Source organism: Scophthalmus maximus, chromosome 12 (genome assembly GCF_022379125.1).
Source record: "Scophthalmus maximus strain ysfricsl-2021 chromosome 12, ASM2237912v1, whole genome shotgun sequence".
Taxonomy (NCBI): domain Eukaryota; kingdom Metazoa; phylum Chordata; class Actinopteri; order Pleuronectiformes; family Scophthalmidae; genus Scophthalmus; species Scophthalmus maximus.
In genome coordinates this window covers 18,140,706-18,157,500 of record NC_061526.1, presented here as the reverse complement: position 1 = coordinate 18,157,500, position 16,795 = coordinate 18,140,706, and the positions used below count along the sequence as shown (strand labels likewise).

General features: G+C 41.4%; 1 protein-coding gene across 1 annotated transcript; it reads left to right on the top strand.

The window, feature by feature from the left end:
• The first annotated feature begins 3,773 nt into the window (after positions 1 to 3,773).
• dcp1b (decapping mRNA 1B) lies at positions 3,774 to 16,488 on the top strand. The gene is made up of 12 exons (XM_047336568.1): positions 3,774 to 4,201; positions 4,574 to 4,614; positions 5,010 to 5,137; positions 11,018 to 11,084; positions 11,448 to 11,596; positions 11,669 to 11,724; positions 12,227 to 12,325; positions 12,528 to 13,284; positions 13,487 to 13,537; positions 13,956 to 14,188; positions 14,297 to 14,509; positions 14,610 to 16,488. The coding sequence occupies exons 1-12, from the start codon at positions 4,040 to 4,042 to the stop codon at positions 14,688 to 14,690; spliced, it is 2,037 nt and encodes a 678-aa protein (XP_047192524.1). The 5' UTR covers positions 3,774 to 4,039; the 3' UTR covers positions 14,691 to 16,488.
• Positions 16,489 to 16,795: the final 307 nt, after the last annotated feature.

The following is a 16,795-nucleotide window of genomic DNA, read 5'->3' as shown; positions in this document are numbered from 1 at the left end:
TGTAGGAAAAGCAGCATTTCAGCAGTGAATAACGTATAGACATATTTACATTTAATGCATGAAGTTGATAATGATGCATAAATGTGCATCATTAATGCAATGCTGATGATTAATGGGGTCGAAAAGAAGCAAAACAAATAAATCTTCTGAGGGGAAAAATGTATCTCTCTTTTTTTAACTTAAATTAATGTTAGCTATTTTGTGAAATAATTGATAATTTGACCACATTAGAGGCACAAACGTTCTTTTTATGAAAATATCAGGGGAAGTCCCTAATAATAATTCATAAACGCCACACTTTCGAAAAGTGCCAGAAGACAAGAGGGTTGGGAACTACTGATTTAATGTTCAATAATGCATTGTGTATTACGGGTTTGTCAAATGTGAAATCAGAATCTGATGAATAACGAGTAAAAGTACAATTCCCCTGAAATTTTGTCGCGGACAAGTGCAGAAAATGCAAGATCTCAAGCAGCAAAGTGCCTCAAAAGGCCCTGTGGTGGTGGTGGTGGTGCTGAGACAGTGAATGGCATAATGGCGGTTTGAATCTCCTCGGGACTCTCTTGTCAAATCAGCCTCTGTTTAATTACACTGGCCAGTGAATGGAAAGATAGACGGAAGGAAGGATTGAGGGAAGGAAGAACGGTTGGATGGCAGGTCGTGGGAACAGACACTTGTGCCCAGGGGACACACAGACAGGCAGCACCACACACACACACGCGCACACACACACACATACTCACAAACAGTATTCCAGCCTGCACATGGAATATCAATTCTATTTATGACTGTTCTATATTTGAAGTTCCCGACCCCTTTGTATGTGTATGTGAATTTGTGTGACTCAAAAAGCACGGTGGGTCTCTGGGAATCTCTGAATACACAAATACTCTGGTGCTGGTATCCCATGTGGGAAACCAACAGTCTTCTGGTCAGCCAGAGGGAAATCCCCTAATAAAAGAGGGAGCTACTAAATTCAGCTGGTAGGTCTACATTTACAGCCATTTCCAACTGCAATTAAGATCAGTAAGATTTACATTGTCAATATGAATATGTAACTTTGGGACGCAGTCTTTAATCAGATCAGGAAATATTCAAATCCAGCCTTTACCTATTTAATTCTGGATATTTTTAGGGATTGGCATTTACATAATGTTCTTTTTATCTCATTCCCCCAAATTAATGAGCAATAAAATAAAGATTACGGTGATCAAATGAAATGCAAGATGAAATTCAACATATTTTAAACATGTCATTTGGTTATGCAAAATAGCCAATGAAGAAAATCTACATGTCAAATTTCCATCATTCAGAGTCATTTTTCCTTGGAAAAATTGAAAAGGGATAAAGGGTGGAATCACAACCCTGGTGCAAATATTTCTATAAGAGAAACTATTGGGGGAGGTTTGTGCAGGTCAACAGTTGTTAAATGAATAAAGTTGTGTAATGGCTCTTCCACCTGGAGCCAAGGCTAACAATGCAGCCTAACTGAACACTCAAGGCGGGCCATTCTTCACCCATTCACTTTGGCTCTTAACATTCAGGGGCGACGGCCATCCCCATCAATATATAACTGAAATTATGCACTAAACTGTATCCCCATATATAAATTAAAGATATTCTTTGTTACTCTCTAAAACACCTCACATTGTGTGCACACTTTGTGTATCGTGAGTTCCTTTTTTTCTATTTGTTAAATCATATTGCTATGTTTCAGCAAACCTCAATTGCTATGGAATAATAGATTTAAACAAATTGTAATTTTAAAAAAACCAACTTATGTCTTATAAAAATGAATGACCATGCCTACCTCCCCCTTAGTAAATTGCAGTTAGCTGCCCAGCAGCTGCATCCCATTGTTCGTCCTGTCTGCGAGCCGATCACCAGCATCTCTTGGCCTGTCCCCGCCAATCAGACCCAAGTACTCTATCTTGACTGAATGGTTATTGACAGAATTGACCTGCAGATGGATAACTCATTAGTTTCATTATTGACAAACACGCAGCCCCTGACCAACAGTTAGATACCACCCTGACAAATAGACACATGCACCTTGAAACGAACAGATAGCTGACACCACCACCCTGACAGAGTAACAGACGTACTCGCCAAGAGAACAAATAGGCCGATTCTGAATCACAAAGCAGCTATTTTCATGTTAATGCCGAGGCAGCGGTGTCGTGGCCTAACCTGGGAGAGCTTCATTCATATTTTAGAGGCGAGGTTGTGGACAGAAGTGGCAAAGTGGCACTTCCATTTAGAACAGATGTTTTCATCCAGTGCTGCTTAAACGGAGTGAGCAGTTGGATGGTCATTGTTTTTCTCAAGGACACTGATGTGGTCGTTGATGGCTGCACATTAGCGGTAGTGCATCTCCAGTTTGTGTCTGTATAAATCTAATAAATGAAAACATTATAATTGTATACGTCAAACTGCAGAGGAGATGAGGAATACAACATTTTACAAACAAGAAGTAAATCTACTATCACATGTTCACAGAATGAAGGTTCTTATGTGTTCCCACTTGAAGTAGTGGCAACGTCCCCTCCAGTGCCCTTGAGCCGAACTGAACTGAATATGGAAATTCACTGTCAGGTGGCAGTAAATATGGGTTTGATGGATATGGATTTCAAGAATTTTGAGTATTGATAGTGCTGCTCTGGTATCAGTTACCCTTTCTGTGTCAGAGTATTCATTTACCCTTACGTGAAGGATATGTGTCATTTCTGAGTCTGAGAGCTACTGGATATACATATACAGTGTCTAATAAAAGAAATACTGCATCTTAAAGAACAAGAGGAAAAAAATTCAGCATACAGCATAAACACACAGGTACAGCAGCATTGTCGAAAAGGAGAATAAAATGTGTAAACCACAAAAGTGTAAAAAGCAGTGAACATGTTAGAAATATGGCTGCACTATTGTAAACTTTTGGCTCTGGTAAAAAATCTCCTTCACCTGGCCCAAGAACAAGGTATTTAAGTTATAATTGCTGCTTTTGATCGTGTGTCTGCATTATCTCTCATGACAAATGAGTTTCTCAGAGAAAAATGTCTCCTGAACTGTCAATAAAGTTCAAAATTCAGTGAGTCCTTTTGCAGGGAAACATACCCCATACACTGAACAGGAAACAGGAAATAATTTGTATTTCCCTTTGTCGGGGAGTGTGTGTCATGTGGCGTTATAACTGCTGCTTCCTAGGGTCCCCCACCATCAGGACAAGACTTTTGGGAGATAGTTTCAAACACACACACACACACACACACACACACACACACTCACTCATGCACTCCTGCTCGGCTTTCAGATCAACAGCAGCTCCTGCAGTAAAAAGGCAGAGGAGGGATGATGGTGTTGTATCCATTATCCATCCCTTTGATGCCCCCTAGTGCATCTGAAGAGCAATGTAACTGTGACTGCGGAGACATCAGACTGCCCTGCAGTCAAATTTAAACAGAGATGAAACAGAAACATCAGCTGCCCACTACTTGTGTGGAAAGAAATAACACAGACTTTAAGTTAAAACAGAATAGAATAAGTTAACAGATATCTCACGATACTGTTGGCGGGGACCTTTTTTTAAAAAAAAAAAAAATCTTAATTTGAATGTATTTAATGGCAATTTCTATGTTTCTTCAAATACTGTATTAATTAATTTCAATAATATATTTACACTTAAAAAAACCAATGGACATCACAGAAGTACTTGGCCATCGATTTTTCTTCAAGTCGATTAACGAGACTTGAAGTCTTGAAACCGTCTGCGATCAACTACTCAGGTCTGATTGTTTACAATCTCTCTGGCTAAAACATGGCCGCTAGCAAACTCAGTGATGGCAGTTAGAGTTCCGTGACGCTTCATTCACTTTTATTTTTTTTACTTTCGCCCAAGTTCTTTTCCAATCTCAACACCGACTACGACGCAGCGTCCGACGCAACAGCATTTCCCCCCTGGTCGCTAGTTTGGCTTTTATCTTCACTTCCCGCGACTCGTTAGCCGCGGCAGCTAGGTAGCGAGCTAGCTCCTCCATAGGGAACAATGATGACAGCGACTTCTGCGGGTGGCGCCCACTGCCTCCCCGCCACGGGACTGGATATAAGTCTGGCTGCTCTGCAGCGGCAAGACCCATACATCAACGACATCGTGGACGTGGCCAGCCAGGTCGCCCTGTACACGTACAACAACAGGGCGAACGAGTGGGTGAGCCCGAACTGACGGTTAAGGACGTCGTGCTAACTTAGCTTAGCCTCGTCATCCACCCCGTCCCACTGTGGAAGTTACAGCAGTAAACAAAGCCTGGGAGCCTGTGGCTGATCAGTGTCCAGCTAGTTATTTTCAGAAAGTGGGGACACTTAATATCGTCATCATGTTGTGTCCTGTATAATAGTATTTTTTTTTATTAATATCACTACAAGAGCTATACCTGTGTATGACTGCTGCGCACTGATAACTCACATGTTCTTCTGTTCGTAATTCTCATTGTAAATTTTTTTTGCAGAGTTCATTATATGAAACCATTTATTTGACTAGGCTTTACCGCAAATTAATATCAACTTTCTGTGCCCTTCTCAGGAGAAGACCGAGGTGGAAGGGACTCTTTTCATCTACACAAGGTGAGAGAAAAAGTTGCAAGACTGTGATATCTTTCAGTCTGCAGACTCTCCATGACCAGCTGTTCTTAGAGCAGTCGCAGGCTCTTGGGGAGAGGTCCAGTCAGGCTCTTTGACATGCCACCATTCTGGCTATCGTCATTACAGTATTTCTGGTGTCAGTTACATGATTTGGCTTTAATCAAGTTTTAATACGTTTAATATTGTGATTTTGACATTGTTTGAAAATTAGCTCTATTACAGAAAATATATTCAAGGCGCAACATGAAGCTCAGAATTCAAAATCATCAGTATCCTGCATTTAGCTCAACTCTATAATGACCATTAGGATGGCTGAAGTGAGCATTGTTTGTTGTCAATAACTCGTATGTCTGTGCTGTGTCCTCTTTGTGTTTCAGGCTGGCATCTCCCAGGCATGGTTTCACCATAATGAATAGACTCAGCATGGAGAACTTGACAGAGCCAATCACAAAAGACCTGGACTTCCAGCTCCAGGACCCCTTCCTGCTGTACCGCAACGCACGACGTAAGGACCCACAGATGAAGACACAGACACACTTCTAATGCCCACTGGTTATTCATCAAAGTCTTAATTTTTCCCCCTTTCAATGCCTCATGATATCGTTAGTATAATTTTTGCATTTGCATTTTGCATTGCACTGAATCACAATTATTAGTGCCAGAGTGAGCTGTCTTACCTGACAGTTTTATTGTCCAACCAGTGGCTTACTTAATGTCAACTACTAACTTATATCTTGTAACCACTAAGTTTATTTGACCTGATGCAAAGTAATCACGTCACACATGAAATTGTAGGTGACAAAGTGTGTTACATGCAGCACATTTGAATGGGAAACGTTAGTTCCATATAAGGAGCAGAGGTATTCTGGTGGATTCTATCAGCCTGACTCCCTCTCAGACTTGCATCTGGCACACACACAAGGACACACGTGCACACACACGCACACACACACACACACACACACACACACACACACACACACACGTTGCAGATTGGGCCTGTGGGACAGGAGCTTGACAGCACTACAAAACCAGCCAGTAGAGCAGAGATTAGATACACCACAACAGTCACTGATAATCTAAACACACATACGCACACACTCACCCTGGAATCACTGACAAACATAGACGCCCTCCCTGGTCTCAGAGTCTCCATCTTACTCAGTAAGAGGCAAGTGGAATGCAGTGTTTAGATTCCTTCCACCTGCTTTGATCCCTTCACTGTAATACTTGATCAATCTTACTGACACTTCAACAACACAGCCATTATTAAACATCCTGACGGCTTAGTGAAATATTGTGTATAACATGAACGTTTCTCTGGGACCTCTTAACACCTTTTACACCACCAGGTTTAAACACTTCCAGGACACATTAAAGATGATCTGTGACAGTACTGGCCTCTACATGTGTTCAGCGTATCAAGTCATGGAGAATCCATTGCAACAGCTCATTCATTTGTCCTGTGAAGGAATGAAATTTAGAAATGCTTAAAGCCAGTAATCACAGCTCATTTGATTGCTATTTCATCTGATAAAAAGAAAATATGGACTGGGGTCATGTGAGTAAAAGAGTGTGTGGTTACACAAGAGTCAGTGGCGCCAATTGATTACTCTGAAGAAAAATTATTAAAAGCCCAAAAAAGGAGAGATGCACTATGGTTGAAACCAAACAAATTTCACCATTGAGTGCAGTGTTGTGATAAGGTTCTGGTAAATTTAACTAACAAAACACATTCATATTACCAGAGAAACAGCACCTCAGGCTCTCTACTCTAAGAGACATCCAAATGTCCAATACCTCCCAAGTACAGCAGGAGTAAACTAACATTCTCTAATTGTTTTGACTGGATGCTTACTTCCAGAAATCTGTATTTACAGGAATGCATCTCAGTTTTTTTTTCCTCCACAGGCTTACGTCTGATGCGTAATACTGTTTAGGCCTCCGGCTGTTGGTAATGCTGCCAGTCCCACTGTGTCATGACCGCTGTGTGGAAGGGTCGTGGAATCTTATCAGTAGACAAACAGCTAGCTCTCAGTGCTGCCATAACTTCCCGGAATGGCAGTTGGCACAAAGTGGCACCCCGGGCTAAAAATACACAGTGGAGATATACCAAAGTCTGAGGGGCGAGAATCAGAGAAGAGAAGTTTAGCCTGAGCAATTAATTTTTTTTCCTCTGGCAAATGTCCCATTGCACAGGAACCCGTTGGAGACTTTTTTTAAATTCCAGCCTTTAATACTTACAGTCCTAAGCAGTGCTTTGGTTGTCCCATTATTATTCACTCAGGTCACAAATCATGAACATGGTCCAGGAAGTTGAGGTTACAGTATTCCCACTTTAATGTATAGTTAATGTGTAACACTGTATATTATAGAGATTATCTTCAGGAAGAACTGACATTTTAATGCCACATTTGATTAAATGTTCTTCTCTGTACTCTTGAGGTAAGTACTTCTCATGAGGCAGAGTGGTTTAGAATTGAGTCGATTTAACAATTAGTCGAATCATCAATGAATCAATCCACAGGAAAGTAGTCGGCCTCTATTTTCTAAAATGAATTTAATTTCAGTATTTTTTTTCAGCAAATGCCAAACATTATCCTGTTTCAATTCAATATGTTTCTGTTTTAATCAACGCATTCAGAATTTGGAAAAACAGATTTATAAATGAATCTTTTAATCAAGAGAATAATCAGAAAATGTATGGATAGTGAAAATGATCATGAGTTGAAGCCTTTATTAATTATATTATCAGACCGAACATTTAACACTGATGTGGATGTGATCTTAACTCGTATTTGCTTGCCACATATACTGAATGAAACACTCCATTATAACAGCGGTGCTCTGAATATTAGCTGTGTAGACAGTCTTACCTCCAGGTTGGACATATGTGTATCCAAGGTCTCTCTCAGACACCAGCAAACCTTTAAATCTGACCTCAGGTTCCTCCTCCAGTCTCTCATGTTTAGGTTTCCTCTGAAACAGGCTTCTCAGCATGGCTCCACTGGTCTCTCCGTAGTCTCACCGTCCAGTAGTAACTGTCTCGTTGATCCTCTCTAGAACTTAGAGCTATTCAGATTGTGCCTTTTATTGCAGTTCCAGGATTTCCTCCCTCGTTTTTTATTCTTCTGTAGCAAAAGGATGTCCTGATGGTGCACTACCAAGTAAAATGCCCTTTAGTGCACATAAAGCAGGCACAGCAGTTATGGCAATGCCTGCCTAGAACTGGGACCTGTGCAACTTGAATGTAGTCGAGTCTCAAGGGAAGGTGCTCGGCGTAGCAATGGTAATAATATCGTCTTGCATGGGCGTTTCAGTAGCTGTAAATCTCAATATTTACTCCTTCTCAAATGTTATGAATTCCATTTCCACAAGCGACGAAAGCGATGCAGCTTCTCAGGCAACAACTATTCCAAGCATCGATGTGCAAAACTTTTAAGAGCACCTACCCCTCACAATCTTTCAGGAAACTAAATACAGACCAACTGCACTGTTCATCGTGACCGATGCTGCAAGCTCTCTCTGTACTGAATTGATCACACAATGCAGCAAAGGCACACCTAATCCATCTTGGACTACAGTGCAACTCACAAATGCGAGTGGATTGCTAACTATACTAAAAGCTAAGAGAAAAAAAAGAAGTGCAGTCTTGAACAAAAACATGTGAATGAGAGATGGTTTATAAATGTCATCTTTCAAAAGCAAAGTCTCAAGGGAGTAGTTAGAACAAACAAATGACAGGTTGCCGCGCTGCTTCCCAGACTTGGAAAAAACAAAAACAAATGGAGTCCTACTAAAATTTAAAAAAAGTCCCACCGGGGTCCCATCAGAGAGTTACTGTCGGCCTGCAGCAGACGACTCACGTGCACCAGTGTTCCAAGTTTGACTGGATTGTCGTACTTACAGAGGGTTGGAAAGAACCACGCAGCTTAGTCCCGGGTCACTTGCAGATGTCAGTGACTATTGTCAAAGTTTCCACTGCTCCTCATCCATCATATTGAGAGTTGACGTTTCTCAGTCAGGGATCTCAGACTTTGCTTGTTTTATGCCCATGTGAAGTCCAGTTCACTTGGTTAGGATCTCTCCTTCCCCCGTACGATGCAGATGTCCCCTCTGTATTGCTTCCCCTCTCTCGGGTGTACAGTTTTGTTGACTGAAGCCCCTTTTCACTTTCTCTGAGAGCTTACCCTTGTGGCCACGGCCACTTATTTGTCAGTGCTACCGGTTTTAGTCCTCCCACTCTGTATTTCTCACTCCCTGTCCCACTCTCTCTTGGGGGGTTTCTGTCTTGTTGAGGGTGTTGTTTAGACCAGGACAGGTTGGAAAACTTGTGCGATGCTCTTCTATTAAACCTATCTTCCAAACCCTACATACAATATCCTCTTCACATTTATCTTCACCTTTTCTCTGTTTGGATGAGGCATCATGTTCAAAGAGCCTGCCTGGTTTCTTGCCCAGCCCCATTTCCTTCCATCAGTTTACTTCAGTTGAACATTTCTCATTCATAGACAGAGTTCAGTCTATGTTTCCTGACAGTTAAAGAGCCGGGAGAACGGGGTGTTTTTCTTTTGATGGACTTGTGGATAATCTCCCCTCTTACACACCTCACTTCTCTCTATTTCATATCCGACTTGCTCATTTTTCTCCCCCTCAATTTTCCAGCTCTCTGACTTTGACTGTGCGTCTCTCCGTCTCTGTCAAACAGTCTCATCCCCAGTGAGCGCTAAGTGGCTCTGGCTCCACCAGCCAGTCTCCCACTGCAGTGACTTATTTGGTACAGGGCTGATTTTCCCAGGCTCAACTGAACCCTTTATGTGTGTGTGTGTGTGTGTGTGTGTGTGTGTGTGTGTGTGTGTGTGTGTGTGTGTGTGTGTGTGTGTGTGTGTGTGTGTGTGTGTGTGTTTGTGTTTGTGTGTGTGTGTGTGTGTGTGTGTGTGTGTGTGTGTTTCCCTCTTTGCCTGTTCCCCTCAACCATACTGACCTCAGCGGCTTGTCTAACCTCATTTGTTGCCAAGTGTGTGTGTGTGTGCTTGTGCATTTTTTGCGTGTATGTCTGTCTGTGTGGGAATGTGCGGTAGGACTTTGGTGGTAACACTGTTGAACACACAGCGTAGACCTCCCTTGTTGCTTTTTGTTCCCCTTCTCTCAGTCTCCTTTCTGTCTGACTTTAAATCCCACCTCCACTTCTATTTCCTTCTTCTTTCTCATATCTTTAACACTTTGCCTCTTTTCCCTTTTGTCATTGGCCTTATCTTTTCTTGAGTCCATTTCAGGAAGGGCGTCGAGGTGTTTCATGATGCCTCGCTGTCTTGTTTAAGGGTGACTGAAATGTGTCTGTCGCACCAACTGTTGGTCTGTTCAGAGTCAGAATTTGGCATCTAATACATGCTCAGATTTGGGTTTCATTTTTTTATCACACAATTGTTGTTTTCAGAGTAATCATATTTTTTTGCCAGATTTTGACTATATGTTCTGTTGGCAAATTCTTGTGTGGCAACTTGTGTGAAGACATTTGAGAAATGTGTCTCTTTCGTTGTCGAACAAGAAAGACTATTTTAATATTTGGGTTGTAATGTATAGCTGCTTTCAGACATGCACTGAAGTCCAGACATTTCCTTCCGGCTTCCCAGTAAAATTTCGGAAACATGTCAGAGTGAGCCCTTGTGAGAATACAGCAGAAAATATCCAGAAGATTCATTGAAAGGGCATTTGGACATCTGAACTTTTTTTTTTTTTTTTAGACCTTTAATGTTTTGATTTTCTGGGACTAAATGTTGTTGCCAAGGGAAAATTGGCCAATGACGCAACAACATTATCTGCTTTACCATGACTTTAGGGTCAAATGCAAAGTAAAATAGTACAATGAGTCACAGTGTAATGTAATGCAGCCCACTGACTTACAACGATGCAATCCTGGAACAGATTTGTGTTAGTGTTGCCCTTGTCCTGTCTTGTTGACCATGTTTATACAGTTTAAGAGACTCCTGGGGCCCATGTTTCACTGTAGAATGACTCTGCTGGCCTCTGTTCCCATTGGCCTGGCTGGGAAATTACTAATTTAAAACTCTTGGTTTAGACCCAGCAGGGCTAATAATAAACCATTAACATGTCTATCAAGCCTGCACTGTCATATCAGCCAAATTATACTCAAGCATGTCTGGGCATTCATTTGATTTCATGTGTATTGCAGGTCAGTAGGCTCATTTTGTTGTCTGCAGATCTTAGATGCTGGTACAGAACTGAACAGACAGTTGCATTATTTCACCAGCTAACTTGATTATTTAGCATTAACTGAGTCGTGACTGCAAACCACGACCAAGGTAATTCTCTCTCTGAACCTGCCTTTCATTCCAAGTCTGTCCCTCTCTTTCTCCCTCGCTAGTGGTTATCCATGGGATTTGGTTCTATGATAAGGAGGATTGTCAACGCGTTGCCCAGAGGATGAAGCTGTAAGTACTTGTATAAAAGTAAGCCAATATATACAACACTTCAAGAAAACAAATAGGACCAATAACAAGGAGTAACGAGTTATTTTCAAGCCAAACAGCCACAGTTTGTTTGGTATCTTGGTCTGCACATGACAGACTGCTTGTGTATACGAAGGGCTCTGTGTCTGAGGTTCAGAGCCAACGTTTAAAGGTTTCTGCTTACAAACGATGTTTGGATGAACATGGCTCCAAGGGCGACGGAGTGATCTTACTTTGGATAAGACACATTGTAGGTGTAAAGATAAAGTAGTGGTCTTATTCTGAGCTGTCACTACAGTTGTCACATTTTTTTTCTAATTTTTTTTAATTGACTCCTTTTCGCAGACTGACCCAGCAGGAACAGGTCCTGGCTCAATCTCAGGGCGGTTGGTTGTCCCCTGCAGGAGGAGGAGGAGTTGTTGTTGTTGGAGGAGGAGGAGGAGGAGGAGGAGGAGGAGGAGGAATTTTTGTTGGAGGTGGTGGTGGTGGAGGTGGTGGTGGAGGTGGTGGAGGAGGAGGTGGAGGTGGTGGTGTAAGCGGAAGCGGAAGTGGAAGTGAAAGTGAAGGGAAAGCAGTAGACATCATCCAGATGTTGACCAAAGCACGCACCGCGTATGACAAGGTAGGCAAGGCAAGTGTATTTGTAAAACACCTTTCAACAACAAGGAAATATATGATAAAACGAATCAAGGCAGAATAGAATAAATAATTAAAGTGACTCTTAAATTGAATAAGGCAGATTTAGTGTTGGAATAAAAATTATAGTGCTGCTACAGTGCAGTGGAAGGTATGAATAAATTGTGCAAATACTAGTGCAAATACTAGTTTGAATAAAAGGTAATGGCCACCAGAGAAGTCCAAAGCCTTGATTTAAATGACAAAAACTGAGTTGTAGCAAAACTCCTGATATGTGGTAGATAAGAACTGAACGCTGCTTCTCCATGTGTTGTTTTTTATAAATATATCTTGTGGAGATGCACCAAAAAGACAGCTGGTTTTTGGTAGGAGATATAACAAATAGAATATCAGAGATTGTAATTTTGGATGGTAAAAGAATTATGCACTGGAAAAATATATAATACAACCTAAAATTTTATTTTATTTTCATTCCATATGTGTTTCAGGAGAAGTCTACTTCCGAGCCAAAGGAGATCGGTGGCAGCAGTGTTCTATTTGGAAACCCCAACCTGATCAAACCAATACCTGTTAAACCAAACACTCAGGTGAAACACCCAGTCCTGACATTCAGTTTCCCCATTAATACATTGTCCCTTGATGTCTTTTTTTTCTTCCATTAAAGATATCATTTATGATGTACAAGAACATAGCCTATTTTGTTGAATATGCTTTAGAAATGTCTGAAGCTAATGCGGGTTCCTCTTGTTCTCTCGTTCTGATCATGCCGACTGTGTTTGTCTCCCTCAGGATAGTGAAGGTGCTGAACCCAAGTCTCTCTCTCTGGCCACTCTCTTCGGACCGCAACATCACCCCTCACCCAAATCGGACCCGGTCTCTCCCGTGGCTCTGCCTGTGGCGGGGTCAGCAACAGGGAAATTCGCTCGCCCACCTGTAGCCCGCACGCTGATCTATGATGATACAGTGAACTCTGGCCGAGGTGTGACCTCCAAAGGAGGTAACGCCGTAGTCATTGGAGACGGTGGAAATATTGTTGCGGGCTTGTTGCAGGGTCCCGTTACTCACCAGCAGCAGCAGCAGCAGCACCAGCAGCAGAACCAGCCGCAGCACTGCCCAGCCATCCAGAAGCTCATGCAGGGGCAGAGGGGGGTGCTTCAGCCCCTGTCTGAGTCCCCTGAGAACAGGCTGTGCGACAACGGGGTGCCACTGGAGCATCACCACCATCATCATCTGTTCCCTCATCATCATCAACAGCACCATCATCATCACCACCACCAACAGCAACAGCTTCAACCCGACCCAATCAAGAGACTTTTCCAAACCCAGCCACCTCCTCCCTCCTTCCCCTCTGCTGCTCCCCCTTGTTGCTCCATCCCCCCTCCTCTGCAGCAGCACCCCCACCTCTTTTCTCAGCCCATCATGGTGGATTCTGGGTCATGTTCCCACCTTCAAGCGCAGCAAAGCCAGCACCTGTTTTTCAGTCTTTCTAAGCCTCAACCAGAAGTTCAGCACAACAGCCACTCAGCTTCAACTCTCCAGGGAGCAGGTGACACATATTTTTTGCCATCAGCAATTACTTCAGTTTACCACAAACACATTCCGCCACTTTTCCAGCAAATGTTGGAGTGATGATGTATTAGATAAATAAGTAAATACTAATAAACATTATATAATGTGTAAGATAAATAATGACAAAGGAGCAAAAATCAACTACATCATTTTCAACACCGTTTTTTCTACTTTACCAGGTTTTTTTCCATCTCAGGTGACCAGTGACCAAGTCTTTCAAGCTTCACAAGGTATTACATCATTTTTTATAACTAACTTTGTAGTGTTTGTTTAAACTTCACAGATTCCACTCTACTTTTACAAAAGATAGAGTGATAGTGCACAGGAACGGCAGTCACATTTGAGAAAACCTGCACAGATTCAAGTTTTACTAGCGCTTTGCTTATTTTTTGTTGCTTAATTTCCTTAAATTATTTCAAATTATTCTTTCATTGTCAGCACGAACTAAGAGTTTGTACAGTATTGTTTCCTTATATTAAGGGGAATCTGATTTAATACCTCCAATTTGTTCAAACTACATGTAAATAACAGCCATTGTCTAACATATCTGCCTTCATTTCTGCACATAAACTGTATAATGCCTGTTCTTTCTGTGTGAATTGTAAAAAAATAATTTCAATAATCAGGCCCCTCTTTTTCTTTGGTCAGGCCTGTCTTCCCAGATGCCTGGCGTGGTGTCTCCCCACGAGCTCCTCCAGAAGCTCCAGTTGGTTCAACAGGAACAAAGCCTGGCTTCCAACGACCCTCCTCGACCCAGTCCAGGACTGGCCCCTCGGTTCCTGGGGCCCACTCATCAGAGTCAAAGTACAGACTTGGTGGTAGCTCCGGTCCCAAATCAGATTGCAGCCACTGCAGGTCAAAAGGCTGCACTGCAGTTTCAGGTAAGTTCTTTGGGCACAGTTAGCAGTAGCAAATAACAAATGTGTGAAGGGTTTATATCAAGAATATAAACTGTAAAAGAAAACTAACAACTGTCCCTGTCCGTCCAGGTCACCTCCCCCCAGCGAATACCAGCCACTGTGGCCCCAAACCTGCTCCTCTCTCCCAGTGTGTTCACTCAGGCAAAGTCTAGTGGCGGGTTGTCAGCAGTTGCCCTGGAGAACTGCCCCGTACCCTCAACCCTGCCCAGAGCCCCTCCACAGGAGGAGGTCAGAGTTCTGTCCCGAGGCCAGCTCCAAACCACACTGCTGCATCTGATCCAGGCAATAATTAATATTACTGAATATCACGACACCGACACACACATTGTATGTCAACGCACACAAACATGAAGCATGCTGACCCGTGTTTTGTGTGTTTCAGGGTGACAGCTCGTTCCTGGACACCATCTACGAAGCCTACATCAGCTGCTTTGCTCACGACTCCAGGACCAAGTACCAGTGACTCTTCACACCCTCCGTCAATACATAGGCAGACATCCTGTCCAGAGCAGTGAGGCCTTTCCTCACACCTAATGATGAACAACTTCCTCCTTCCACACACACTCTGTACCGAATAGCCAGTCAACCTGACTCTCTTCATATCAAACCAAGACTCTGTAGTTGCATCAAGAAGCATTTATCAAATTGTTTGTTTCCATATCAGAAAAAAAAAAATCTCTCAATCTGAGGACAATTTATTTTTGGTACAAATGTGGCATAACCATACAGTCTTGACCTCACCTGTAGTTCAGGGGGGAAATGTAGCCTATACTGTAGTTGAAAACAAAATATGCTGCCACCAACGTTTTCTCAAAGTTTTTATCGCGTGTAGCAGAATTTATTTTTTAATTTCATTTTTATTTAGTTTTTATTCAGTTTTGTTTTGTTATAGACTCTAGTCTTTACTCCGCCGCAAACATCTAACACCAGCCGACAATCTGGGCTAATCTCCCTCGTCTAAGAACTTGTGCTTAAGAAATGTAAAACATGTTAAACATGTTTTTGTTTCTGTTCATTTGGAAAATTATGTATAATATGTATGAATGCCTAAGCATATGTTGGATTTGACATTTCAATCCTTTTAAATTAAGACTAGTTTGCTTTTGTAAAGGAATTTTAATTAAGGATTCAATCCAAATGCATTTGAAGTTATTAAAATGATACTGTGTCATTTTGACATTTCTTTTTCAGCAGATACTAAATTTTATATCTGCATTGTTACTTCAGTTAACTGGGTGAAACCAGTGTTATTCACCAGCGCATTAGTTTGCCTGCAGGAAACTATATCCACATAAATACACTGATGTCAATCCCAACACATGAACTATGTTCTCATGTGGGAGATAAAATCATGTAATATCACAAAACTTTGTAACTGTACTAGTGCTTTATTCGTGTTATTCCTCATCTTAGCGATATTATTATGATAATGAAGGAGTTAAAAAGTGACATGGCATTCATTTGACTTGAAGAAACAAGGAACTTACAGGGGATTGTCAGCCTGCACTACCTCACAGACAGCTAGATTAGAGGTGTACCAGTGTTTTTACTCATTAATAGCAGATTGTCACTTATGTAATTGGCCAGTTTAAAGATTAAGTAATCAGATATATCTATGATCAGGATATTTGTTTCAGTTAAAGCAATAAAAGAGTGAAACAGAAGGTATATACAAATATATCCAGTTTTAATGATTTGGAGTTCACAGGCCTGGCTAAGTATTGTTGAAAATATTATACACTATTGCATCTCATGTGCAGTGAGGAAAAACGTCATATCAACAAACGTTTCTCATTCTTTGTCAATCGGTTACTCACTTTGTACAACAAAGCCGTCAGTCGATAGACTAGTTTGACTTTTTCGGGATCAGGGTTTGAAATGCGAGTCTAGCTCCCGTGCTGAACTCTTGTGATGGTTAGTAGCTTTCAAAGATTAAACACAAAACAGCAGCAAAAAACAACAAAACAATGCATTTTAGGAAAAAAACAAAGTATTTTTCCCTATTTTTCTACTCAAGGTTCAAAGTCTATCGTTCTCGTATAACAAATAAACAGCAAGTTACGTTACATATGTATATCGGCAGTTCTTTGTCGGATGCCATTTTGCTGTTCTAATTCTAAATAATCTTTTTCTAAACATTTCAAAAATAATTAGACATTCGATTGTTGACAGACACATTTTTATTTCTTTAGTCAGGAATGTTTTGCTCTGACAGAAACTGGAATATATTTTAATTGGGTATTAAATGTTCTCTAACCGCCTCTGTTGTTTTGTGTCTTATTACTGTCTTATTATTATTACCGTTTATTATTCACAATGCTTAAGTAACACCAATCGCATTAAAGGTCCACTCGTTATTGCTTTAATGTCACGTCAGTGCTTTCTTTTTTTGCTGCGATCAATAGTGAAACATAATATCAGCAGTGATTAATCAGCCATTATTTTCCAAACCCAGCAGTATTGAAAGACCATGCCCAATTAACTCCAATAGTCTTTATTCAACATTAGTTTTTCCAATAATAAATCACTCTCTGTGTTGGTCTCGCTTGACTGAGCACACAGCACGAG